This window comes from Pelophylax lessonae, assembly GCF_965119305.1.
Source record: "Pelophylax lessonae genome assembly, chromosome: 4".
Lineage (NCBI taxonomy): Eukaryota > Metazoa > Chordata > Amphibia > Anura > Ranidae > Pelophylax > Pelophylax lessonae.
Window position 1 is genome coordinate 463479529 of NC_138771.1, and position 27427 is coordinate 463506955.

Consider the following 27427-nt stretch of genomic DNA (forward strand, 5'->3'; position numbering starts at 1 on the left):
AACATCTAGCCCTTCTCTCTACAGTCACTGTCCCCTGACTGCCCCTTTTTATGTACTGGATTGCAACTCTTTCAGTCATGGTGTCACATGACTAGTCCCGAGTTTTTTCCAATGATAACTATGTATGTGCGACTAGTCGAAGTCACATCCAAGTTGCATCGTGTGACTTTTGAGTTGTAAAAGCATGAATGGAGCCTTACTCTTTTTAAGGCCAGCCATAGACAAAGCAAATCTACTTCCTGCAACCACAGGTATCCCCCCCCCCCCCCACTGAGCCATTGTGTTCTTCCTGCGGGAGAAGACAGTATTTATCGCAAGCAGCTTTAACAGCTGCTTGTAGTAATCGCATGTAAAATCTGCTAAGTCTGGTTGTACCGAAGAAGCATCGATCAATCATTCATCCTGCCCATACATGGTTCAAATCTTAAGCTGTTCCTGCTGAACTGGCTGCGATTCGAACCGTCTATGGCTGACTTACAGCCAGCCCACTGCTTTCATCAGGGCTGAGGGCTTTCAGGAGTACTGAGGCAGGCTGCTATGTTTTCAGGAAGTTGTAAACAGCACCTTTCCAACCCCTACCATCAGCCCGTGATCTGCCTGCATTGCATAAAAAAGCACCAAGGCTTAGTGAGTATGGCACTGGGTCTAAAATAAAGTTTGCAATGAAAATAAAATGTTCAAACCTTTCTATTAGTACATTGATTAAAAGTGGAAAGGTGGAACCAGAGAAGACAAAATATGAGCTGAATATCTGCTTTAAAGGAAACTTTTGCTAAGACATGTAGGCTTCAATTGCTGATTAGTCTTTATAAATCGAGGGCTTCCTCTTACTGATACTATGAGTCACTGATGTCAAACTGCTATGCAAAAGGGATATATCTCAATCACACACACACGCTTATTGCAGAAAAGCACTACAATCCATTTAACATGGTTTCCCATGGGACACATTCACATCTATGCTTTCTCAGCCACTGCGTTTTTGGAAAGGGTTGTGAAGTTTAATGCAAACCGGTGTGTTTTTTAGTTCAATAGACTTGAATTGAGACACTGCAGCAAAGCATGTAGTGTTTTGCTGCATTTTTCTCTTAATCTGCCCACCAATAAACTGGCCAAAAAAAGCATGAAAACCACAACGCGTAACAAGCACTGCAGAAATGCATTATAAGCAAACCTTGTAGGTGTAAACCAGGCCTTTGACGCAATTGGAAAGTTTAGTTTAGGTCTTGGTCAAGCAAATAGGACAGAGCCAACAAATCACTATTTTGTGATGAGCACTTATTACTTCATCTTTTTAGTTTTGTTGTAAAAAATTGGGCTCCGTTAACAATTCATGTTCGCTATTGAAAGCAGAACAAAACTTTGTTTGCACCACACCCCAAATTTCACATAACAAGGAGAAGCATATTGTGGGTCTCAGGTGAGTATGGGAATTTCGATCATATAAGCCAGGATTATGCAAACTGTGGCCCTCCAGATGTTGCAGAACTACAAGTCCCACGAGGCATGGCAAGACTCTGGCAGCCACAAGCATGACACCCAGAGGCAGAGGCATGATGGGCCTTGTAGTTTTGCAACAGCTGGAGGGCCACAGTTTGCATATCCCTGATATAAGCAGATGGATTGCCATCTATATAGTTCTTGCTGAAAGCGCTTCCCTTTTAGTGACTAGCCTTACTTGATAAAAGTGTAAGCCTCATGGTTCTTATCTGGTAACAGCACTCTGTAGTGTTGGAAGCAAAAAAAAAAAAAAAAATCAAACATGACTAAAGAGTCTTTTCACTAACTTTCATGGCTCTAACTTTTGAACCGGCTGGCTGAGTGTGCTGGATCCTGGTGACTCTGTTGTGATTGGCTAGGTCTTGTTGCTCCGTAACTTGTAACTGTTTTGTTTATCCATCCCTATGGCACTGCTGTGTCTGACCCCCTGCTTTTGTTTGTGTACAGCTTTTAGTTTCCTTTCTAGAAGCAGTGTTGTTCACCCTGGCGTATCATTGTATTTTCTGTGTTGTATCATCACTATAATATAAGGCAGCTTTTCTCAAACCTGGTTCTATGAAACTGCAGGTTTCTCCAGATATTCTCCTACCATTTGATGGTGCCTGCCTGACAGTCATCTGCATGAACCCAATTACGGTATATATTTAGGTGTCTGTAGGGGAGTATTCTTCCTGCTAGCCATCAGTGTGAGGGGCATTATTTCCAGTGATCACAAATTGAGTTTGAACAAGCATTCCCTAAGACCTGAAGATTTATTTAAAGGGGAATTCCACTTTCATGGGAAAAAATAGCAATTAAAAAAAAAAAAAAAAAAATACATATACAATTGCGACACAAATCATATTGTAATTGAATTTTATTAAAAATTACCTTTCCTTTTTCAATCTGCAGCCGGTGTCATTTTCTGAAAATGCAAAACAATATGGCTACCTGGAAGTGTTTTGTACACAGAATGTGTACTGACCACACCCTAGAAACCTCATTTCCTGCTTCTGTGATTGGCTCACTAATTTTCCAAGAAGTCTGACGAAGATGGAAGTCAGATTTCTGGCATCACCTGCAACAAAAATGTTTTTTTTTGTGAGATATTCCCAATAGGAAAACTTCTAAAGGGATGCAGGTCCAGCAGATTTCCTAATTGGTGTCCTGCAGCTGCACAGCTGATAATTATGAAACCACTCCCATTAGACCCACTCAGCACAGAGGAACAAACAGGGATTTCTTCAGAATAACAAAAGTTAGGAATCTGCATCAAACTTTGTTAAAATCCTTGCAATGTACATAGATCACCCAGAGGGGGAATGATTTATTTTTTTACAAAAGTGGAGTTATGCTTTAAAGGGTTTCTCTAGGTCAGGGCTCAACAAATCCCAAGCGCCAGGCCGCCATGGCAAGTAGAAATTGCGTCCTGGAGCCTAGGCTTTTGTTGGGCAATTCAATGTTTCATTAATGCACAATTTGTATTGGCGGACGCCCGGGACATGCATGTGGATTTTTTTTTTCGTTCTTCCTACACTTGTCAGCTGGAAGCATTTGGATGGCTCTGCTGCCGCCCAATTGCTTCCACACACGCTGGTCAAGCGCCTAACCTGCCCCCAGCCCTCCCCATGTATCCCAGGGTAGAAGAGCGGAAGGAACGCAGCTCAACACCCCCCCCCCCATCTCTTTACTGACCCAGAAGCGGCGTATGTGACATCCCTTTCAAGTCCCTGAAAGTTGGGTACCTAGGCATATGGATTGCGATACACGTTGCATGTCAGCATCCACGCGCACAGACTGGCTCACAACTTTATTAGCTGGCTCATGGATTCAAAGCAAATTTGTCAGGCCCTGCTCTAGGTAAAGGTTTGGGAGAGGCTGCTGGAAAGTTTAGGCATGTTTTTAGCAGTGTGTGCGAGCAGGGGCTTGGTGTGGAGGCATTCTGCTCTGCTTGTATAGGATAACCTGTGTGTCTGGGTGGGGGTTGCTAATGTGTCTTGGCCCAGCTGTGGAGGAGGGGGGGACCCGTTTGGCCAGTGTTGTTTTAAGATATTTAGGACTAGAAGCACAAGGTCACCTTTTGTCAGAAGTTTCTGCCTGTAGCCTATGTGCTGTACATTCTTTACCTACCTATAAATGAGTTGTGTTAAAGGATAATTGTACTTTTACCCAGTACCAATTATTTTTTTTTTTTCTAGCGCTCATTGACAGACGTAGTCCTCGGTGATACACCACCTTCGGGTTATGTTGCCTCCACAGGAGCAGGACTAGACAGGAAATTAAAAAGCTCTGGCCACACCCCAGGGGCAGTCCCAGAGGGCATATCCTCTCTCTCTCTGCCTCAGCAAATCAGTTATTTTCTGTCTAGTTAGGAGTAAGGACCTAGACACCTTGCTGGGATCTTAGGTCCTGGCAAGAATTTTTTCTTAAAGGATTTTTTTAGACAGCTTTTTTCTCCAGTGTTCCTGTGAGATCTTCAAGCAAGAAAGCTGAACTGGGCGACGGGCTGGATGTTGAGATCCGGTGGTCACCCCAGTTCAGCCTACGAGCGCGTGCAGGCCATAGCTCCGCGCTGGGTCGGCCGCGACAAAGTCCCATTAAAGGACTGTCCACGCGAGTTAAACGTCTCGCTGAAACGCCAAAGACCATGAGTCACGGCGTCCGTATCGGTCCACAGCCCTCCCGCCCCGGTGGAGAGGGGTACTGTCAGGAGTTGGTGCCCACCTGGTTCCGGTATGGTGAGTAGTATGTTCCCCCTTTCCCCCTGACGGGTTTTGTGGTGAACGCGGGCCCCTCTCTGTATGGTAAGATAGAGTCCCTTTCTATCCTACAACATGACACAGATCCTCCTACTTTGAGTGTGATTTTATGTGTGCAAAAAGCCAGGAGGCTTGGTTTGGGAGCTAACAATCTAATTGTATACATGTTTTAAAGATGTAATCTGTGGCATTCTGGGAATCTTATGGGTTAAGAATAAGCTACCTACCAGTCAGAAGCCACGGACATGTAGACTGCCTTCCTAATCAGATCTCCAGCTATTAGCAGGCCTCCCGAACGGCCATGCGGTCCGCCAGGGCCGGTACCGCCAACCACGCCATATCCCCATGCAGTGAGAGTGTTGTGTGCCCTGCAGCACACCGCTATTCAGTACGGGCCGCCGCCATTTTTTTTGCTGGATCGCACGAGCCGCCATTTTGGCGTAGCCTCGTGTCTCCAGCATGGGGGCGGCCATGTTTGAGGTGATCCAAACACCTCGTGGAGCTTGGGGGAGGCGCCGGAAGGCGTACAGAGGGGCGGAGCCGCCTCCTTTCTTCCTGGGCAGCCAGCCAAAAGACTTCCTGTTTGTTAAGACAGCGCTGTAACCTGTTGCAGTTAAACTCTGAGCATCAAGTGGTGAGCCTGGGGGTCTATTTCTCTCTCTCTCGATCGATAGGGATCCCTAGCAGGTAACACTAAGGGGCTTTTGTGGCGCTGGGGGTCGAAAAAAAAAAAAAAGTTTTATTTTTGAATTATATTATCCAGGAAGTAACTGGAGTTATCATGGACCCTGCCACACATATTCCCCCACCTGTTTCCCTCGAGGGGGCCACGGGACCCGCCGGTGCACAGAGTATAGAGTCATTTACAGCAATTTTGGAGTCTATGGTGGCTCGGGTGGAGGCGGCCTGTCAGGGACGGGGGTCAAGGAAGCGACCCCCGCCTACCCCTATACCATCTGACACCTCTGACTCAGATTCAGAGGTGGTCACGGCAGTTGCAGGTTCCTCTGCAAGGGCTGTTATCCCAGGTAAAGCCCCTTCAGACAGTGAGGAGGACGCTTCTTCTCCTGCTATTATTCAGGAAGAAGCATTGGTGGACGCACTAGTTGTGGCAGTGCAGGAAACCTTAAAACTTGAGGCTTTACCGGCAGAGGCAACTGAAACAGAGATTCCTTTTGGTACTAATAAGCCCATCAAGACGATGAAGGCTTTTCCTGTACCTAAATGTTTCGGTAATCAGATTAAAGGAGAATGGGAGCATTCTAAACGTACCTTTACTATTTCCAAGCGTATTGCTAGACGCTATCCGTTTGAGGAATCCATCATTAAGAAATGGACGGTACCACCAGTCGTGGATCCGCCTATTTCCAGGCTGAATAAAGCCACGGTTATTCCAGTGGAGGACACTTCGTCCTTTAAGGATCCGGTGGATCGAAAGATGGAAGCAGAGTCCCGCACCATCTTCTCTCTGATAGGGTCAGCTTTAGACCAGTAATTGTTATTGGTCTAGTTTCCCAGACACTTACGGAATGGGCGAAAATGGTACGCCAAGATCTTAGGGGAAAAGATATTCCCCAGGAGACATCTGATTTGATGGAACAGATTATACAAGGGCTACAGTTTATCTGTGACGCAGCCTTGGACACTACTCCCTTATTAGGGCATGCATCTAAGACAGCGGTGATCCTCAGACGTGTGCTATGGTTAAAATGCTGGTCAGCTGACCTAGGTTCCAAGAAGACCTTGACAAATCTCCCCTTTCAGGGGAATCGTCTATTTGGGGCCAACCTAGATGAAATCATTAAGGATGCCACTGGGGGCAAGAGCACTTTTTTGCCACAGGCTGCTAAAGCTAAGGGACCTCGCAACAAGCGAGGACCTTTCTTTACCGCCCATAAAGGGCGCCCGGCTGGTACTAGCGGGAAAGGCAAGACTCCTCCAGGAGGGTTCAAGAAGGGCTGGTCGGACAAGCAAAGGACCAACCCAGCCAAACCCGAAGCAAAGGAGTACACAGCCTGAAGGTGCGCCCCCACCCGGTTTCAGGGTGGGGGGACGTTTTCACCGGTATTCAGGACATTAGATCGAGCATCAACCACTACTACCGGTGCGATTGTTCCCTTCCAACATTTAAGTACTACAGGAAGCGGTAATTACCGTTCCCTGAATAGATCTTTTCCTTTACCTTTTCCTAAGATTAGTCCCGATACCTCACAGGAATCGGATCTGGTTGACCAGATAGGCCAAGTAGCCTCTAGTCGGGTGACTTCGGTCCCTGAGGTTCAACCAGAAAAGATCACCTTTCCTGATAACTATCAGGTATCTGATAAATGTGTGGGAACAGAAAACGACCAGACTTTCTCGGATGGTCGGGGCCAGATACCTCTAGGGACGCCTGGTTCAGATCCAATCAGCGCCAGTGGTCCTAGAAATTCTAGGCTGGCCTCCTCAAGCCGGCCTGGCCGACTTGGACATGTTAGTCGTAGACGTTCCGTGGGAACTTCGTCTCAGGGAGTGTCTGTGGTCTCAAGGACCAATTTACCATCATGCTTTACAGTCGCTGGGTTTAATGGCCTGGCCATTGAGACCCAAGTACTGAAGGACAGAGGTTTGTCTACTTCAGTCATTCCTACCCTTATTAAAGCAAGGAAAGCGACTTCCAGCAAAGTCTATTATCACACATGGAAAACTTATATTGCGTGGTGCGAATCTTTAGGATTTCCTCCACGTACCTATTCGGTGTCTCGAATATTGGCCTTTTTGCAACAGGGTTACTTTATCCCAGAAGGTGGCCTTCTTGGTGGCTATTACTTCTGCTCGCAGGGTGTCAGAACTGGCTGCATGATCATGCCAGTCCCCATACCTAGTGATTCATAGGGATAAGGTAGTACTTCATCCTAAGCCATCTTTTCTTCCCAAGGTGGTTTCAGATTTTCATCTGAATGAAGATATTGTACTACCTTCCTTGTGTCCTCAGCCCAAGCATCATCGGGAACATGCGTTGCATTCCTTAGATGTGGTTCGGGCAATCAGGGTATACCTGAAAGCTACGGAATCATTCCGTAAGACGGATTCACTTTTTGTGATCACGGATGGCCCCAGAAAGGGTTTGCCTGCATCTGCCGCGACCATTGCCAAATGGATTAGACAAACGGTGGTACAGGCTTATTCTATTAAGGGTCAGAGTCCTCCGTTCCCTGTTAGGGCGCACTCCACTCGAGCGCTCAGTACTTCCTGGGCCTTTCGCCATCAGGCGTCAGTGGTCCAGGTATGTAAGGCGGCCACCTGGTCGTCAGTACATACCTTTACAAAATTCTATAAAATTGATGTGACGGCATCGGCGGATGCCTCATTTGGCCGCAAGGTTTTGCAGGCCGCAATTTGAGGAGACCGGTGGTCTACCTCGAGGGTTTTTTTCTGTTTGAAAAAAAAAAAATAGTTTTCTCTTTTTTTGTTGAATCTCATCATTAAGGATGAGCATTGTAAACTTCTAGTTGGCACCGGTTGGGCCTTCTAGATTGGGATTTGATTTCCATTTTCCCACCCCCTCAGTTGTGATACTGCTCTGGGACGTCCCGAAGGTGGTGTATCACCGAGGACTACGTCTGTCAATGAGCGCTAGAGAAAAATGGATTTTTGTAAAATCTTACCGTAAAATCCTTTTCTCTTAGCTCATTGACAGACGTAGTCCCCGCCCCTCTGTTTTTTTGAGTTGGGTTAAAATCTCTAAAGACTGCTTTTTCACATAACTGATTTGCTGAGGCAGAGAGAGAGAGGATATGCCCTCTGGGACTGCCCCTGGGGTGTGGCCAGAGCTTTTTAATTTCCTGTCTAGTCCTGCTCCTGTGGAGGCAACATAACCCGAAGGTGGTGTATCACCGAGGACTACGTCTGTCAATGAGCTAAGAGAAAAGGATTTTACGGTAAGATTTTACAAAAATCCATTTTTTTTCTTTGCAAGTTGAATGGGGGGAAAAAAAGGCTCATTTTTTTTTGACTTTGTATTCTGACAGCAGGGTGACTTTCTGTTGATCGAGTGAAACAGGGTGGTTGTACAGAAACCGATTTGTAGATGGACTTCTGGACAACAACCAGCTTGCCCATACGTTGATTGAAATGTGGCCAGTCCCTGCTGAGCCAGCTGAGTTTCGTTCCTGTATCTAGCCTAAAGCCTAACATGTTACCTATAACCCCATTGTACTTGTCTCAGATCAGCAAGTGACTGGTCACAGAACAGCCTGTTCTGAGTGGTGTTCCTGTCCTCCTCCAAATTGATGGGGTTGTGCTTCTGTACAGTATATGCAGGCCCTTATAGAAAAAGTCATAAACTTGCAAGCGTGCTGCCTTTTCATTTAAAGTGGTTCTAAAACCATGAGGTTCTCTACATGAAGGTAAACTTACCATATTCAACTCCCCACAGTCCCCCTTAAATACTTGCTTCCTCTTTCATTCCAGTACTGTGCCTGTCAGCAGCAGCACTGCTTTCTCTTCTGGTTTTCACAGGACACAGGCAGTAGCAGAAGTCATTGGCTCATGCTGTGTGAGTCTGTGGATACACACAGCCCAGCTTGGTAGCATGCCTGCACTAATTTTGACACTCAACTCAAGGAACCCTGGTGTTGAAGATACTAGTTTAAAATGCAAAGATGCTCTGACAGAGACCCAGTAAATCCAAAGAACTGCTCCAAACTTCATCCAGGTCACCCAACCCTGCTGGGTGCTAGCTTCCCAAAGACCCATCTTGTCTGGTCACAAAACTCTCCAAATGAAAAACCTCTATGTTTAACACAGGGCTTGAAATCTAGCTAATCCAGCTAAAGGTTTTTTTTTTTTTTTTTTTTTTTTTTTTTTTTTTCCGTGCATGCCGAATGGCCATCTTTTGTCAGACCGGCTGCCATACACATCCTGAATGGCGGCCATTTTTTAATGAACCGGCTGATGTTACCCGGCATTCGGCCCGTGTGTACTTGGCTTGATGGTGTGATGGGCAGTGGCTCACTAGGGAAGGACCGTGCAGCAAGTTGGAGGCCATAGGAGATCCAGTAACTCATGCCACCTTAGGCCCATTTCACACGTTCACCTCCGCTAAGCGGAATCTGCCTACTCAGCTGGGATTTCAATGCTGATCTGGCGGTCTTGTCAGCTCTGCTATGCAGGGTGAAAATGGACACCATCCCGCTCACTTGCCGCCCACCCACCCTCTTAACGGCAGGAGCGGTGCGGCTCTCAATCTGGGAAGTCGTCCTAGGAGGGCACCCCAAAAAGGCCGCTCTTGCGCGCCTGCAGGGCACCTAGGACATGACGCAACCCGAATTTCAGTAAGGAGCCAATGACGCAGGTCTTTACTCATGTGATCGGCTGTGTCCATTCACTACCGGTCACGTGTAAATGAGGAAGTGCCATTTATTGGCGCTCCTCGCCTCAGTGTGTGGCGTGGAGAGCCGTTCAGCGGCTCCTCCTTGAAGGGGGTGACCAGAACAGGTAATCCAGGCATTGATAATCAGTGCCCTGATTACAGTAAAGCCCCGGCAGTGCCTGTTATTGATGCCAGTCAGTGCTGCATATCGGTGTAAGATATTAGTGCCGCCTCACCGTTACCCTTAGGAGGGGGAGAGAAAAAAAACAGCGGTGAATAAATGCCACCAAAAAGCTCTATTTGTGTGAAAAAACAGCATTGCATAATCGCGCAATTGTCATTCAAAATGTGATAAGGATGAGAGCTGAATATTGGCCTAGGCAGGAATTGGGTGCAAGTGCCCAGTAGGCAGGTGGGACCGCTGTGCAAAGTGTGACCTAAAATATTGCAATGACTGCCATTTTATTTTCTAAGGTCTCTGCTAAAAAAAAAAAGTTTGGGGAATCTGTAATTTTCTAGCAAAAAAAAAAAAAAATATATATATATATATATATATATATATATATATATATATATATATATATATATATATATATATATATATATATATATATATATATATATATATATATATATATATATATATATATTTCTTTTACTTTTTTTTTTTTTTTCTCCGGTGATCTAAAGGCTCTGATAGTTCCTGAAGGCCTGTAGTCGCATGTGCGCAGGAAAAATGGTTCTGGACCTTCTTCGCTGCACCACTTTCGCACACTTGTTCATAAAAGCCCATGCGTGCGCAGATGTTCCATAGGTCTCTGTTCGGTTCCAAAGCCTAGCAGAGCCCTTTAGCGCATCTTCGCATGTGTGAGCAACGTCATTCTTTTCTAGGCAGCACAAAAAATAAAAGTGCCTAAAATATAAAGATACTTAATTGTGGTTGGAGAGGGCTGGTACCAAGTACACCTGCATTGTCTTTCCAGGTTTAGGTCCACTTTAAGATCTCCAACAAGCCTTTGTTTTGCCTTCACCTCTATACTCCACTACATATAGATTTCAAAGAGAACCTTGCATGTTTATTGGGTTTGTCTGCTCCCTGTATTCTGAGCTGATTATTTTAACTTTTATCCATGGTTGGTGTATCCCTAGATCAGCAGGAAAAAGAAGTGAGGCCTTCCTGGATGAGAAACTGAATTTCTTGAGAAGGCTAGTCTGTTATCTGTAGGCTTGGCTTTCAATTTTGATTAGAATGTTCCTTTAAATCAACAATCAAAAGAAAAGAAAATGTTCCACACAACAAAAAATTGTTTCAAAATCTACAGTTGTCTGAAAAAACTTCACATCCAACACAATTCTTGGTGTCAGTTGCCTGGTCCTCCACTGCACTCAGTGGTTCTGTAAACATTCTGCTGTTGCAGGTGATTTGTCATTTTGTAAAAAAGTTGACTGCTTTTGGTTACTAAGGGTGGTCTTCAAAACCTTGTCCCCATCAATAAAACCTGCTCTCTGTATTCTAGATCACTGGGTACAATGATCTGAGATGGATGTGACTCCCCTCCCTCTGGATCAGTTGTGCAAGAGAACAGTAAATGATTTTACAATTTTGGATCTATGGCCCTGCCTGTCTGATTCCAAACTGAATTTATTGTAATTGTTTTATTCATGCCCATTCCACTAAACTGATATTGGAACTGTAACATTAGGTAAGCGACTGTGGACAAGTTAGGAAATCATTAACATTTCCTGTTTTTCCATCCAAGTTTTTTTTCTTTTCTGAAATTGGAAAAGTAGCTTTTGTAAAATCTCAAGTGATGACTATAAGCTCCATTTTAATTACACTAGAACTCCAATATAAATTTATGTGCATTTTTTACATCCCTTTTAATACAGGGAAACTCCAGGTAAATGCTACATTGGAAAGTCTTGTAAATCAATGTACACACTCCTTTGAACCATCTACCCTGCAGTGGCTAAATAGTTTTGTATCGTAAGGGGCATAACTTGCTACCACCACCACAGTCTCCCCCCCCATTTCTTTTGTCTATTGAGTATATGGCCATGCTGGCTGACTTCCACTTCCCTTTGTTAATGTGATTCTGTAGGGACACTGGTAAGGTATCTACTAATGCTAATCTGGCTTTTAAAGCTTGGTTCCGATCTACACACACCATGCATAGAGCAACCCATTGTTTCATTTCAATAGGCAGCCCTACCCATGACAAACGTGGGGGAAAGACCCCTACTGTCTGTAAAATCTCACCACACTGGACTGTATGATGCTACGGCAAAAATGCATGTGGTTGCTGATGCATGGGGGTGCCAGCAGTGCGTTTCTGTTCATGTTGAGGGTGCATGATTTTGGGGGCGTTCCAGACACACCTAGATCTGAACCAAGTGTAAGGTGCAGGCTTAAAGTGGAGTTCCACCCTATTTTTATACTTACCTCCATCTTCTCGCTCCGGGTCACCTGAAAAAGAAATGGATAATCGCATATTTTTTTTTTTTTTTTTACTTACCTCGTAGCGAAGAAAATATACTTACCTTACTTCCTTCTTCCTCCTTCCTCGGCCGCGGCCCGTCGTCACTTCCTGGCTCTGCAATGATTCCTGGGAGCTGGACGTCATAGCTCCCAGGAATCATTGCGCCTGCACCGGCCCCAACGTCAGTTCCGGGTCGCGCGCGTCATCCCCTTCTAAACAGCTTCTGGGCATGCCCAGAAGCTGTGGAGGGGTGACGCGCGCGACCCGGAAGTGACGTCGGGGCCGGCGCAGAGCATCGTGGGACCACAGAAGGCGGAAGAAGACGCCGAAGAGGACGCGCTGGCTTCAAGCTGCCCACATCTGAGATGGCAGCGCTGGACAAGACGTTTGCAAGGTAAGTATTTCGTCTTGCAGGTAAGTGCAACCCGGGACAGATCAGAGGCTAGCCATTGTGGAATGCACTAGCCCTGACTGTCCCGGGGGTATTAAAAAAAAAAAAAAAAAACAAATCCAGGGTGGAACTCCGCTTTAATGCTGCTATCCTAATCCCCTGCCTTGGCTGTGTAAAATGGTAATGACCACCTTTGGAGTGACTATGCCTGTTCTAGATCACGGTCACCCTTGATGGTAAAGCACTGATCAGTATTCTTCCATATTTCTGTCCTCGGGTTCATTTAAAGAGATTGTCATCACAGAAGGAATAAAAAATAGTATAAAAGGGGCAAATACCTGCAGCAGGCTCTAAGACCCTGCCCTCTACAGCTGAATGCCAGGCCAATTTGAAAAGCTCAACACTACCTGGAAGTGTCTGGAGCCTGCTGGTAGCTCCCTTTTTTTTGGGCTGACTCATTGACCAATGGGAATGTTCAGGAGGCAGCATGAGGTTTCAGTCTTCAGGACCCAAGGAAGCAATGTTTTGATCAAATTGGCATTCAGTCACCAAAGCACGCCATTGGAGGCTACCTAAAGGTGTGTGCCTGTGCTTTATATATGCTGCAGTTTTGTTTTTTTTTTTTCTTCACCAATTCACTTTTAAAGTCCCCAAATTACCTTCTTGTCCATTAACTTCCAAGGCAAGCCTCCCATGGAAGTCTGATTTCAGCTAACGCATGGTATTTCAGTATAAAGATTTCAGGTTAATTATACTAGTTGAACAAAAAAAAAAAATCATGAACCATTTTAACTGCATTTAGTGTAGCTATGTTGGAGAGTAATGTAAAATTCATTTGAATCCTAACTTAAAGTAGCTTGCAACCTAATCTTGACACTGCTGATTTGAGAAGGAGCCAATTAAGCTATCTGTATGTTTTTGGTTTGTCAGTGGAAACCAGAGCTCCTGGAGGTAACCCACAGAAAACAACTGGTAGAACATTCAAACTTCAGGATGTCTCTTTAGATTCAAACCCACGAACCAGAGCTGCAAGGCATGCCTACTAACCACATATGCACCCTGTGAAATAAAAAGGTATTTTCTTTCGTTCATTGACGGACACAGATCTTTATCATCTTGACCGTATGTTTATACTGCCCCCTACAGGAGTAGGACACTAGGCAGAGAAGAAGCTTGAACACGCCTTTGGTGCAGTCACTGGGGGTATACTCCCACTTCCTGCTATAGGTATTACGTTTTTTTTTTTTTTTTTTTTTCTGCTTAGTCAGGACCTAGTTCCTTTGCTGGGATCTATGGTCCTGGCATTTTTTTTCTCTTTTTACATGGAGTAGCCGGCATTCTAAGGTGGGCAAAATATTTGTTCCGGCCCTCTCTGCTGTGCACATTCCAGGGGTCGAAAATTGGCAAGCGTACTATATCAGTCGACAGGCATTAGACCAGGGAGAATGGTCTCTTCATCCGGAGGGGTTTCGTCAGTCGTGTCCCCAGTGGGGTGCTCCAGAGGTGGACCTGTTGGCCTCTCGCCTCAACAAGAAGGTTCAGAGGTATGTGGTGCGGTCTCGGGATCCTCTAGCCGTCGCTACAGACACTTTAGTGGCTCCTTGGAATCAGTATTGTCTGATTTGCGCCTTTCCTCCTCTTCAGCTTCTGCTGAGACTACTACGCAGGATTGAGGCAGAAGGAATTCCGGTCGTCCTAGTGGCTCCAGACTGGCCTTGCTGATCTGGTACGGCTGTTCACTAATGCTCCTTGAAAACTCCCTCTCAGGAAAGATCTGCTGTCCCAAGTGCCAATCTTCCATCCTGCTTTACAGTCGATGGCTGGGCTGTTGAAAGCCAGGTGCTGAAGGATAGAGGGTTGTCTGATTCCTATGCTATTAAAAACTCTAAAATCTACTTTAGGAAGATTTACCATCGTATGTGGAAGACGTACATTGCGTAGTGTGTATCCCTCTGGGTCCCTTTTCAGTGGCGGATCTCGGCTTTCCTCCAACAAGGGGTTGAGCAGGGCCTGGCCTTGATTAACATCAAGGGCAAGGTCTCGGCCTTGGCGGTTTTCTTTCAATGCCCATTGGCCAAACACTCCTTGATGCATACTTTTCTCCAGGGCGTGGGACACTTGGTTCCTCCAGTGAAGTCTCCATTGCTGCTGTGGGACCTCAATTTGGTGTCAGTTCTCCAGTCCTCCCCTTGAAAATATTCAGGAGGTTCCCCTGCTTACGTTGTCTCAGAAGGTGGCCTTTTTGTCATTACTTCGGTGCACAGGGTGCCTTAACTGGCGGCGTTGTCTTGTCGTTCACCTTACCTGGTGGTTCACAGGGATAAAGTGGTTCTACGTCCATGTCAGTTGTTCCTTCCGAAGGTTGTCTCTGAATTGCATCTGAATGAAGACCTTGTATTGCTCTGTGTCCCAAGCCTAAGCATCCTAAGGAAGTTGCCTTGCACTCCCTGGATGTGGTTCCGGCAATAAGGGTGTATCTGGCAGCTACGGAGTCTTTTAGAATATCAGACGCACTATTTGTCCTCCACGGCTGCGACCATTTCTAGATGGATCAGACAGACTGTGGTTCAGGCTTATTCTATTAAGGGTCAGGTTCCTCTTTTTCCTTTCAAGGCACACTCTACTCTGGCACTTAGTGCCTCCTCGGGCCTTCCGTCATCAGCCGTCAGTGATGCAGGTTTGCAGGCGACTACCTGGTTGTCTATAAAACTTTTGTGAGTGTGTGTACAAAGTGGATGGGTTGGCATCTGCGGATGCTTCTTTTGGCTGCAAAGTTTTGCTGGCTGCTGTTTAGAGGACTTGCCCTCCTTTTTGAGGGGTTTTTTTTTTTTTTTTTTTCTTTTTCAGGTGAGCTCCAGTTGACAGTAGATCTCCAAGTTACCTGGTTGGCTGTGTTTAGCCTTGGGGATGTTCTAAAAAGTAGATGTGGTGGTATCTGCAAATGCTGCTTTTGGCCGTAAGGTTTTGCCCTGGGAATTTATTTTTCGCTGTTCCCACCCATCATGTTTAACACTGCTTTTGGGACATCCCAATGGTTAAGAAGATCGGGAGCTGTGTCCGTCAATGAACAAATGAGAAAATTAGATTTTTGACTTGTTGTAAAATCCATTTCTTTGATGTTCATTGGCGGACACGGCCCTTGCCCCTCCTATAGAGTTTTTGGTTTTTCCTTCTGACACTGCTTGTTACAAAATTGAATACCTAGAGCAGGAAATTGGAGTGTACCCCCAGGGACTGCTTCATAGGAGTGTTCAAGCTTTTTCTCTGCCTAGTGTCCAGTAGGGGACAGTATAACCCTACAGTCAAGAAGATGAAGAGCTGTGCCTGTCAATGAACATCCAAGAAATAGATTTTACGGTAAGACAAAAATCCCATTTCTATGGTGCACAGCAAGGCAGTGGTAGCAATTTCATTACAATAAACATTAGACAGCAGTCCAGACATGCAGATTAATGCATGTTGAAGAACAATGGAGTCAGATAAACTACCCGTATATTTTTGGATTGTGGGAAAAAACTAGAGCAACTGGAAGTAACCTACTTTAACATGGAAAGAGCATACAAACTCCATGCAGATTAAAGAACTACTTCCAGAAGAAAATTAGGCTCTGAAGTGAAGAAATCACCTCTGAACTGTAATCCGGTGACTTGCTGCACTTTGACCGTCTTTACTGCTTTCTGTTCTGTTAGTGCAAATGTGATAGAATCTACAAAGGTTCATGATAAATTAAAGGGATTGTAAACCTTTATTTTTTTTTTTAAAATTGAAATAAAGTTATACTTGCCTGTTCTGTGGCCCCTTACGCCTTTTCTGGGGTGCCCCACTTCTCTCCTTGTGTGTTCTCTCAAATCAAGCCGCTTGCTTTTGGGGCACATGTGGGCTCTCTCCCGAGCTGGGCTGTGTGTCCAATCGAGCAGTTAACCCATGCAGTGTGGGCACAGCCCCATTGTATGGGAAAAGAAAAATTGTGCCTGGAGTTCTATAAGGGATTGGGGTTTCCCCTCTCTATCCCAAGCCTGCTCACTAGACCATGAAAAGGCAGCAGTAGATTGATGATCAGCATAGCATATTCCTTATCTGTACATTTATAACTAGCAGATGATGTGGGCCTATCTCTAGCATGGACAAGTCTGGCAGAAGTGGTTGTTCTTTGATACTCCACCCCACCATTCTTCCAGAAGCGCATTTGTGAGGTCAGGCACTGATGTTGGACGAGAAGGCCTGGCTCGCACTCTCTGCTCTAATTCATCCCAAAGGTGTTCTATCGGGTTGAGGTCAGGACTCTGCAGGCCAGTCAAGTTTCTCCAACCAAAACTCGCTAATTGATGTCTTTGTATACCTTCCTTGCTATGCGCACTGGTGCGCAGTCATGTTGGAACAGGAAGGGGCCATCCCCAAACTGTTCCCACAAAGTTGGGAGCAGAACATTGTCCAAAATGTCTTGGTATACTGATGCCTTAAGAGTTGCCTTCAGTGGAACAAAGGGGCCAAGCCTAACCCCTGAAAAACAGTCCCACACTATAATCCCCCCCCCCCCCCCCCCAAAATCAAATGATTTAGACCAGTGCACAAAGAAAGGTCCATAAAGACATGGATGAGTGAGTTTGCGGTGGAAGAATGTGACTGGTGATGGAACACCTTTAGGCTGAATTAGAGCGGGGACCTGCCAGCTCGGCCTTCTTGTCCAACAGAAGTGGCTGACCTCACCAATTCCCCTCCTGGAAGAATGGTCAAACATTCCCATAGTCACACTCCTAAACCTTGTGGAAAGCCTTTAACCGCTTGCCGACCGCTGCACGACTATTAACTGCGGCGGTCAGCCCCTCACAGGCAGAGCGACGTAGTACTACAGCGCTAGCCTGTGAGGGTCTAGGGATCGAGCGCGCGCCCCCGCGCGGTCACGGACCCCCCCCCCCCCCCCACGCACGCGCGTGCCCGGTCACTCGGCGATCGTCGGTGCAGAGGAAGAAAGGCAGGCGGCTGATGTAAACAAGCCGCCTGTCATTCTCCCCTGTGTAGAAATAGTGATCATATGGCTCTACTATGTAGGACCGTTGATCATTGTTCCTACACCTCAAGCACACACAACCCCTCCCTCTCAAATAATTTAACCCCTTCACTGCCAGTGTAATTTTACAGTAACAGTGCATATGTATAGCACTGATTACTGTAGAAATGTCACTGGGGTTACCCCAAAAGTGTCAAAAATGTCAGTCAAGGGTCCGATCTGTCCGCCGCAATGTCGCAGTACCGCAAAAAAAATCGCAGATCGCCGCCATTACACGTTAAACAAAAATGACAGAAATCTTTCCCTTTGTTAGTAAACGCGATAACTTTTGCGCAAACCAATCAAAATACGCTTTTTGCGGTTTTTTTTCCGCTCCCCCCCCCCCCCCCCCCCCAAACATATGTAGCATAAAAAAAATTGGCCTAAAATGTTAAATTTTGATTTTTACATTTTTTTTTGGGGAATTTTATATAAAAAAAATGTGAAAAATATTGTTGTCTTTGCAAAATTGATGCTCTTTTTTTTTTTGTTTATAGCACATGATCAAAAAATCGCACAGGTGATCAAATGCCACCAAAAGGAAGCTCTGTTTTGTGGGAAAAAAAGGACGTCAAATTCGTTTAGATACAGCGTCGCACGACCGCGCAATTGTCCGTTAAAGTCACGCAGTGCCGAATCGCAAAATAGGCCCTGGTCAGGAAGGGGGTAAAATCTTCCGGGGGTTAAGTGGTTAAAGTGCATGTAGAGGCATGCGTTCCAATACTTTTGGTAATCGTATGTAGGTGTAAATTTACACAGCTGAGAGTGCTCTTCCTCTTTAGCCCTGCATAATGGCTTTGGCTAGTACCAGAGTGACAGGTTAGACAAGCTCAGTGGGCCATGGCATGTTGTGGAATGCGTTCATCAATAACCCAAGCTGCAAGGCATGATCTTGGAGTGCGACTTGGTGGCAGATAAGCCAGTTATATTACAACACTGATGTAACGGGCATAAGCTTGCAGTCACCTCACTTGACAGCTTGCTCTACTTTTGCTCCTAAATGCAGTGAGGCTTCTGAAACCTTGGCATTCAACACTGTCTTTGCAAACTGTGAAGCGATGTTGTTTTTCTCAGTTTGCTGGAACATGTATTGCAGTGAAGTGAGTTTATTTTCAGTAGGCAGAGGTACATACCAGCTGAGCCAATGGGTGAGGGAGTAACCTGAAGGTGGAGTCTGAGCGTCTCAGCAGCTATTCTCAGCCTCTGTGTGATTCATTGCTGAGCTGGAGCCCATTGATGAAGACCCTAAGCAGCCAGTCATGCACGGTAGGGTGGGGTTAGAGGTGGGACATTTCCATCTTTATAACTTACCTAGGGTGGTGTAAGGATTGATTACAAAACATATATTTTTACTGTTTTAGTTGCATGAACCTTTTGATGCTCTTTTAAGTTAGTGTCAAAAATGAGTGCACAAAAATGCAGCCCTTGTATTTTTGGTTTGGATATGTTTGGTGAGTGATTGGACATTTCTCACTGGAAACCTACAGTATCAATTAAAGTGTTTTTCAACCTTTATGGATTTTGTGCTTGGCAGTTACCTTACTAAAGCAATTTGCAAATGCAGACAATTTTCAACCTGCCACCCAACCCAACATGTGGAGAGTTGGGGTTGGTTTTAAATCCGTGCCATTTCAGAGATGGGGCTGCCCTTGCTTTGACAGTATTGGTGGTGTTAAGGAGAGAGTTTTTTTTTTCTTTTTGTTTATATATACTTGATTGTGCATGTGTGACCTTGTCGGATTTTGGTGGTGTGCATCTGTAGCCCACTCGCCCAATTCCTGTCCATTAATCTGGATTTCCCATCTGTCTCTGCAATCTGGTATTTGCAGCTTTCAGCTGTATTGCTGGAATGTAAAAATGTAGGATTTTCGTTTTTAAAGAGTATTTCAAACACCTAAAAATGTGAAATTGACTTTTTTTTTTTTTTTTTACCAATCTGCCACAACCAGTTCCACTTGCACACTGACAGGGCACAACATGGCAGGGTGAACCATTTGGCAAAGCAATATATGCATGTTCACAATGCACTAAGTTGGTATTAGTACCAATGGATGCTTAAAAACGGACAAAATTTAGTTCATCCATTGACAGTGTGATTTACACCCTAAATGACATGAGGTGTTGTAACTAAATCCAAAGAATTCTGTTAAAGGATGGACCTCACCTGGAAGGTTTCTGCATTTCATTTCTTATCTGGCATGGGCAATGTGTGCTTCTCCAGCTGTTAGCAAAGCTGATGCCTCTAGTTCAGGTTTTTTTTTTTTTTTTTTTTTTTTTAGTTTTGAATTGAGGTGTTTTGTTATGCTTGCCAGGTACCCGTGGTTCTGTACCTACACTGCCCGGTGTATTTGCTTTTCTCACACCTGCCATGTAACCCATAAGAATTCACAGTCCTTGCATTGTTCCAATGCAGCATTTAAATACCTGAAGATTAGGTAACCTAATTGTATTGTGGTTTTCCTGCCTGAGATTTATTATTCATGCATCCCCTAGGTTGGTGCAATCTGAGAAATCTTTGTCATTTTTAGCGACCCTTCACCTGCATGTGATGGGGAGGAACATGTTCTGCCAGTAAAGATTTCAAGTCCTTTTTAAGTATTTAAATAAGCGGGGTAGAGTGAATCTCTCCAAGTGTGTTCTTCTAACAGCTGGGAAGTAGGGTAATGTACTAAAACATCATAATTGTGAATATTTGAAGTCATTTTTTTTTCTGCTGTTTTCATTAGATTTTTGGTGATCCTGCATTTAATTTTTATGTTCAGCTTAGCGGTTAAAACTCTAGCATTTTTAGCAATAGGTGTGAGCTACTGAAAATCATTATTGTAGCCCTAGCCTTAAAATATATCTAAAGTTGATATTATTATTATATTTTTTTCTGTGTAGAAGTGTTTAAAATCTGTTAGTTTTTTCATTGCCATCTGTTCCTGCTGAGAAGTTTCCCTCTGTTTGTCCTAGTGACCATTCTTAAAAGTGATGAGAAATCCAGATTTTTACAGTTGGAGTGGCAATTTTCCAATGGGGACACCTGTTCTGATGACTGCTGACCAAGAGGGATTTCCTCACTTTGGAGGAATTTTCTTTCACTGCCTTTGTTGTCTTTCAGGGTAAAAAGTAAAGAGAATATTGCCTTCACTTTCTATCTAGGAGATGGAACAGGAAGTGAGGGTACATCTCTACAATTTGAGAAGGATCTCCTCGTAGACAGTTGTCTCCATTGGAAGTGTTCCCCTTTATTCTTAAGGGGACAGCTGTAAAACTATGACTTTTCCATCACTTTTGGTGGTGCTGACTCTGATCACCTGCACAAATAGAGGACGCAGATATCAATAATAGCTTGACAGCGGTACTTCCCCACTACCCAAAATGAAAGTTTGCCTGTACGTGGCAACATTTCATTAGCACTAGATTACTAAACTGCTGTCTTGCAGTTTATCCTTTTTTAGACTCGGTTCACACCAATGCAGTCTTCTTTTTAAGGTTTCTGCAGTGCTTTTTGTTTTGGGTTTTTTGCACACACGATTGAACTACAATTTTGCGTTTTTCTGCATTTTTTTTCTCCGTTGACGTTTATGGAACCAAAGAAGCAGTTTTGCATATTTTAAAAAAAAATAAAAAAATGCCTTCACTTTTTACAAAAACGCAGTGGCTGTAAAAAGCATAGTGCCCGTGTCAAAAATGCATAGGTGTGAGCCAGGCCTTAGAGTGGGGAGCAATTTTAACCACTTGATCTCCGGAAAGGCCCTCCTTTTGACCAGGCCATTTTTTTTTTTTTTGCAATGCGGCACTGCGTTGCTTTAACAATTTGCGTAGTCCTGCGATGCTGTACTCAAATAAAATTGTGTTTCCCCCCCCCCCCCCCCACTCAAATTGCTTTTTTAGTGGTATTTGATTATCTGTGCAGTTATTTTTTGCTGTATAAGCATTAAAGCACAGTTTTTTTGAAAAAAACAATTTTTGCTTTCTGCTATAAAAACCTATCCAATAATAATAAAAAAAAATAACGAATAAATCTTTTATCAATTTTAGGCCAATATGTATTCTGCTACATATTTTTGGTAAAAAAAAAAAAAATACTAAGTGTATAGTGATTGGTTTGCACAAAAGTTATAACGACTACAAACTATGGGACACATTTTATGGACATTATGTATTATTGTTTTCAAATCTCACACTAAGTGACACTTTTTGGGGACCAGTGACACCAATACAGTGATCAGTGCTAAAACAAAAAAGCACTGTTACTATATAAATGACACTGGCAGGGAAGGGGTTAAGTGTGCTCCTAGGGAGTGTTTTCTAACTGTGTGTGGGGGGGGGGTGGATGCACTGGAGGAAAAGAGATTGAAGCTGAAACACAAGATCTCTCTTCCTGATGGAACAGCGGTCTGCCTTGTTTACAGACCGATGTTCTGTCATTGAGCCGAATGCATCGGAACCTGCTGTGATTGGCTCCTGCTGTATCCAATCACAGTGGGGGCGGTGCACCCCCTACATCACCTGCACAAACTCGCGGAAATATACATGATTTCTCCCAGCCGGGCTGCCCTGCCGCAGTATATATGCGGTGGCCAGTCCGGAACTGGTTAACATTAACATGCAAATTAAATGCATTTTTATTTTTTCATTTGATGCTTAACCACTTGCCGACCGCCGCACGACTATCTACGGCGGCGGTCAGCCCCTCACAGGCAAAGTGACGTAGGTCTACGTCGCTCGCCTGTGAGGGTTTAGGGAGCGAGCGCGCGCCGCCGGAGGCGCGCTCCCGCGTGGTCACGGACCCCCCCCGCGCGTGTGACCGGCGGACCCGATCGCCGCCGGCCACTCTGCGATCGGCGGGGGAGAGGGAGAAAGTCAGGCAGCTTGTGTAAACAAGCTGCCTGTCATTCTCCTCTCTGTATGAGAGCTGATCACATGGATCTACTATGTAGATCCATTGATCACTCTGCATACAGTTGAAGCCACAGCCAATCACAGTTAGAATCACGCCCCTAGGGACACACACAGCCCCTCCCTCTCAAATAAAGTTAACCCCTTCACTACCAGTGTATTTTTACAGTAACAGTGCATATATATAGCACTGATTACTGTAGAAATGTCACTGGTAACCCCAAAAGTGTCAAAAATGTCAGTCAAGGGTCCGATCTTTCCGCCGCAATGTCGCAGTACCGCAAAAAAAATCGCAGATCGCCGCCATTACGCGTTAAAAAAAAAAACAACAAAAATGACAAAAATCTTTCCCTTTGTTAGTAAACGCAATAACTTTTGCGCAAACCAATCAAAATACGCTTTTTGCGATTTTTTTTTTTTTTTTTTTTTTTTTTTTACCAAACATAGGTAGCATAAAACAAATTGGCTGAAAATATTAAAAAATTTTGATTTTTACATTTTTTTTGGGGGAATTTCATATAAAAAAAAGGGAAAAATATTGCTATTTTTGCAAAATTTACGCTCTTTTTTTGTTTATAGCGCGTGATCAAAAAATCGCACAGGTGATCAAATACCGCCAAAAGAAAGCTCTGTTTGTGGGAAAAAAAGGACGCCAAATTCGTTTAGGTACAGCGTCGCACGACCGCGCAATTGTCCGTTAAAGTCACGCAGTGCCGAATCGCAAAATACCCTCTGGTCGTTTAGCAGCCAAATCCTCCGGGGCTTAAGTGGTTAATACCAGTGATTGGTAACTTGCCGTAGAAGTTTATAAGTAGCTTGAATGTGAAATGACGAAAAATGGACTTTATGGGGATGGTCTGTTACTGAAAGCCAGGGACTTTTTTTAAGGCACAAAAATCTCCTGGGATAAACAGTCAAAACATGGTACTGCCAGGAATAGTTGGCAGCAATGCAGATTGTTGCAATACCATCTGTCGTTCTCCTACCTGAAAAATTGTTGCATGGATTTCCCTCAAGCAAGAAGCAAGCTTGTGTGAGAAGAGTATGAGCTGTTTGTTTTGGATTGGCTTGGAACACGCTATGATTTCCCTCCCATCTTATGGGATTTGCTGTTTTCAGTTAGCAGAGGTCCCCGCATGAATCCACAAGCTGCACTTAATAGCTTCTTTTGCCAGGTCTCTACCTGCAACCATGACTGTTAATAATCCCAGTGACATGGATATATGTAACCCATCCGTTTGCTTGATGATCAGCATACATTGTTTGGAATGTTGATGTCACAGCTGTAGAAATGTGACTGCAAAAAATAGTACAGCCAATAATAAGTGGTTGCTTTAGGCAAAATGTTAACGGTGTGGCTTTTTTTTAAGCTCACTTAGCATGATCACCCTAAAAGCCCTGTGTATTATTACATTTACACAACGAATACTCTGTTTGGAGTCCTGTCTGCACTTTGTAAATGACAGCCATGCTGAGCCATCCAACCTCCTGTGTTCAACTATGCAGGAGGGCATCCACTCACCACAGAATCTAGAAGACTGCTGCGATGCAGTGATTTGCAGCTTACACAGCCATCCCACAGGTATGGATCATGTTTAATTAGGTTGGTGTAAGCTAGACCAATGTAGTAATGCCATACTTACCTGAGCCCCTCGATCCAGCAATGTGCACAAAAGCTGAGCTTCTCCTGGGTCTCTCTTTCCTCATTGACTGAGACAGCAGCGGGAGCTATTGGCGCTGCTACTGTCAATCAGCCAATGAGAATGAGAGCGGGGGGGCAGAGGCCGGTCCGTATGTGTTTTATGGATTCATAGAGCGGGGCTCATGAGCATGCACCAGTGCCCCCAGAGCAAGCAATTGGGGGCACTGGCTGAAGAGGAGGAGCACTGGCTGGGGACTCAGAGGAGGATCAGGGCTGCTCTGTGCAAAACCACTGCACAGAGCAGGTAAATATAACAGAGCAGGTAAATATAACATGTTTCGTTTTTATTTTTTTCCTTTTTTCAGTGAGCCTTTTGTCACTTTAAGCTTTAAAGTAAAAGCTTTAGAGGTAAAACTTTGCTTTTTTTAATGCCCAATCCCGGTAATTAGACAATCTCCACGCTGCACTGGATGGTATAATGCTAGTAAAAATTGGGGAAAGACATGATTTAAAGCTTTAAATGTATCAAGGGGTTGAATAGGGTTCAGGAGGGAAGTATTTTCAATACAAAGCTAAGTTCAAGAACATGGGGACCTAACCTCAAACTAGCAGGAAGAAAGTTCAAAAGTAATCTTGGAAAGTATTTTACCAAAATAGTAGTTGATGCTTGGAATAGACTTCCAGCAGAGGTAGTAAGTCAGTCAACAATAAGTGGATTCAAACATTCTTTGGACAAACCTAGTTCTATACAAAAAGTAAAAATATAAGTAAATATCAATTTAAAAAAAAAAAAAATGGCGCAGACTTGATGAGCCACTTGTTAGCGTTTTTTTTTTTTTTTTATTTTTCTTTTTTTTTCTTTCTGCCAGAACACTTAAGTTTCACATGACCCCTCTTGAAAGTGGGCTGTGACTAAATTCATAAGTGTCAGTGATTGTATGGGTTTAGGTACACGAGAGCCAGGAAAATGCATGCATTTAGGTGCTGTGCAGAAAGAATGGATTGCTTTTGAGATCTATTTGTACAGATGTATCTTGCCAGGCATGGCATTGCCTTTTAACATGTACATTGAGATATATAATATAATATAATATAATATTTTTTATATATATATATAATATATATGGGATCGGCCATTTTTTGGCCACACCAATATATCGGGGGCCAGTATGCACTTTGCCTGATATATATCGGAATCCGCCCCTGAGGTTGCCGATATTTCAGGAAAGTGCTGTACCAGGTGATGCTTGCAGCTAGAGGCATCACCCCGGTACCGGCGTCCATAGCCGATGGTTGGCTGCCTTGTAATGAGAACCAATGCAGCTAAGAAGCCGCCTCGGCCGTCATTACAAGGAACGGGAGGGGACATCCAACCCCCCCCCCCCCCCCGCCGCCTTCTGCGGCTCGCCCGGGTATCACGCCCCATCGGGAGACCCTGGCAACCTACCTGCACGCCCGCCAAAGACCCCATCAAAGCCGCATTCGGCTCTGATTGGTTCTTCATGTAAAAATTACATCACTTCCGGGTACTCAGCACTTTGCGTTTTTAATGCTTTTAAGTGCAGAGGAGGGGTTTGGGGCCTTTTAGACCCCCCCAGATCCCTCCATAACAGTATCTGTAAAAACAAAATGCATTTTTCTTTTAAATGTCCGGAAGTATCGGCCGATATGCGATGACCAAAATATCGTTATCTGCATTAAAAAAAACGATATCGGTCAATCATTTCAGCTTCGGAAATGTGTCCATTTCTCATGTCGCTTTTGAATAGTAAGTCTGGACCAAGCTAGTCCAAACAAACTATTTGCTTCACTAAGTGCTGCCGTGTCTGTGTACTGCATGTAACTTCAGCTATATAAAGTACACAGTGCTGGGTTCTGGCTGTGACAGACCTCCTGTCTCCTATCCTGAACAAAACAGAGTCTAGTTTAGCAGCGCTCAGTCATTCATAGGCAGCTTTATATTCTGTGAATGAATACAAAGCATTCTCTGATTGGCCAAGTCTGAGAACATTTCATCAGCCCATCCCTCCCACTTAACCAATCGGAGAAAGCGTTCTATTCATTCACAGAAACCATATTCTTTTTATTTTTTAAGGTAAACTTATCCTTTGAGTGCAGCCTCAGGGCTCTCCTCACCGGCACACCCTCTGAAATAAGTGCAAATCTGCCAAACTGTGGTTGTGTATTTTAAACTCAACTTGACTACACAAGCCCTAAAGTGTCTAAATAGGGATTTTTTTTTTTTTTTCTGTATCACATTGGGAAGATTTAGCCTCACTTCCTGTCCAGGGAGACCCAAGCATAAGTGAGGGGTAATGTCCTCTTCAACACCAAAACAGGTGTTCATATATGTAATGGGGGAAACAGTTAAACTGGGAACACACACTCAACATGCATCCTATTCCTAATGGCAGTCCATCGCACCTTAAGAAAAAAGAAATGGTGCCTTCAGCAACAAAAATACTGAATAAAACTCTAATACCATTTTATATAACACAGATATGAGTCCCTTTATAATATTGTGTGAAAGTATGTGCTCGTGATAACATAACACACAGTGAAATTATTAATAAACCTCCAATAGTTATAAAAGTCCACTTCAAAAATAAAATCTATAATCCAAAGATGAAAGGTAAAGAACGTGGTGTCCATCCATAAAAATACAGCTGTGTCAAAAAGCCATCACCAGACACCTTTGGGTGCAATGCCTGCTTGCCTAACTCTGACCCATTACAGGTCATGCTGCGCCTTTAAGATCTTCTATTATTGGCTTGGTATGCCTCCAATTAGATGATCTCTTGTGATCTGCCTTTTAGACTGAGCATGCTCCATTTGGGACCAAGTGCTCAGGATATATAAAGGAAGGTGTCATTTTATGAACTAAAAACTTACAAAAATGCTTGTCATAAGCATGTAGGTACAATAAAATCCAAAATGGCAGATGTCGTCCTCCCCACGGCCTCCGGGTCTTGGAGACACCGGAAGTGTCGTCGCTGGCTCTGCCCAGTGGGTTGTCACTTGTCAAATTCCTTCCTCAGGTTTCCCTGCCATTCTTTCAGAGGTCAGAGGTCTGTATTATTGCAGCTTACTAGTGCCTAGATGTGGTTTTCTTATATTTTCACCTGGTGATCCTGCCAGTAATGCCCATTTAGCCCTAGACCTAGGGTGACTATGCTCCTCCTCCATACTGTATCGGTGCCTGCCTTTGTCCTTCTGTCCATAAAATGGAGGGTTCTGTAGTCCAGAGAACTGGAAAACATGCTAAGATGTAAGCAGGGGCAGAGAGCATAGAAAATGATTGGCTCACCAGATTATGGCAGAATCAAAAGTTTGTTTTTTCGTTTTTTTTTTTTTTTTTCCTCATCAAACTAAATGCTTTCAATTGTGTA

The 27427-nt window shown here is 44.3% G+C and overlaps 1 protein-coding gene across 4 annotated transcripts in view; it reads left to right on the forward strand.

Moving 5' to 3' along the window:
• Positions 1 to 27427, forward strand: part of LARP1 (La ribonucleoprotein 1, translational regulator) — a 124260-nt gene that overhangs the window by 14943 nt on the left and 81890 nt on the right. The window contains exon 1 of one of the 4 annotated variants that reach the window (XM_082256103.1): positions 18705 to 18775. The exons of the other annotated variants lie outside the window; for them this stretch is intronic. Within the exon in view, the coding sequence (XP_082112229.1) occupies positions 18769 to 18775 (7 nt within the window). The 5' untranslated portion in view covers positions 18705 to 18768. Of the gene's footprint in view, positions 1 to 18704; positions 18776 to 27427 lie in introns of those variants that run through there. 4 annotated transcript variants of the gene reach the window in all.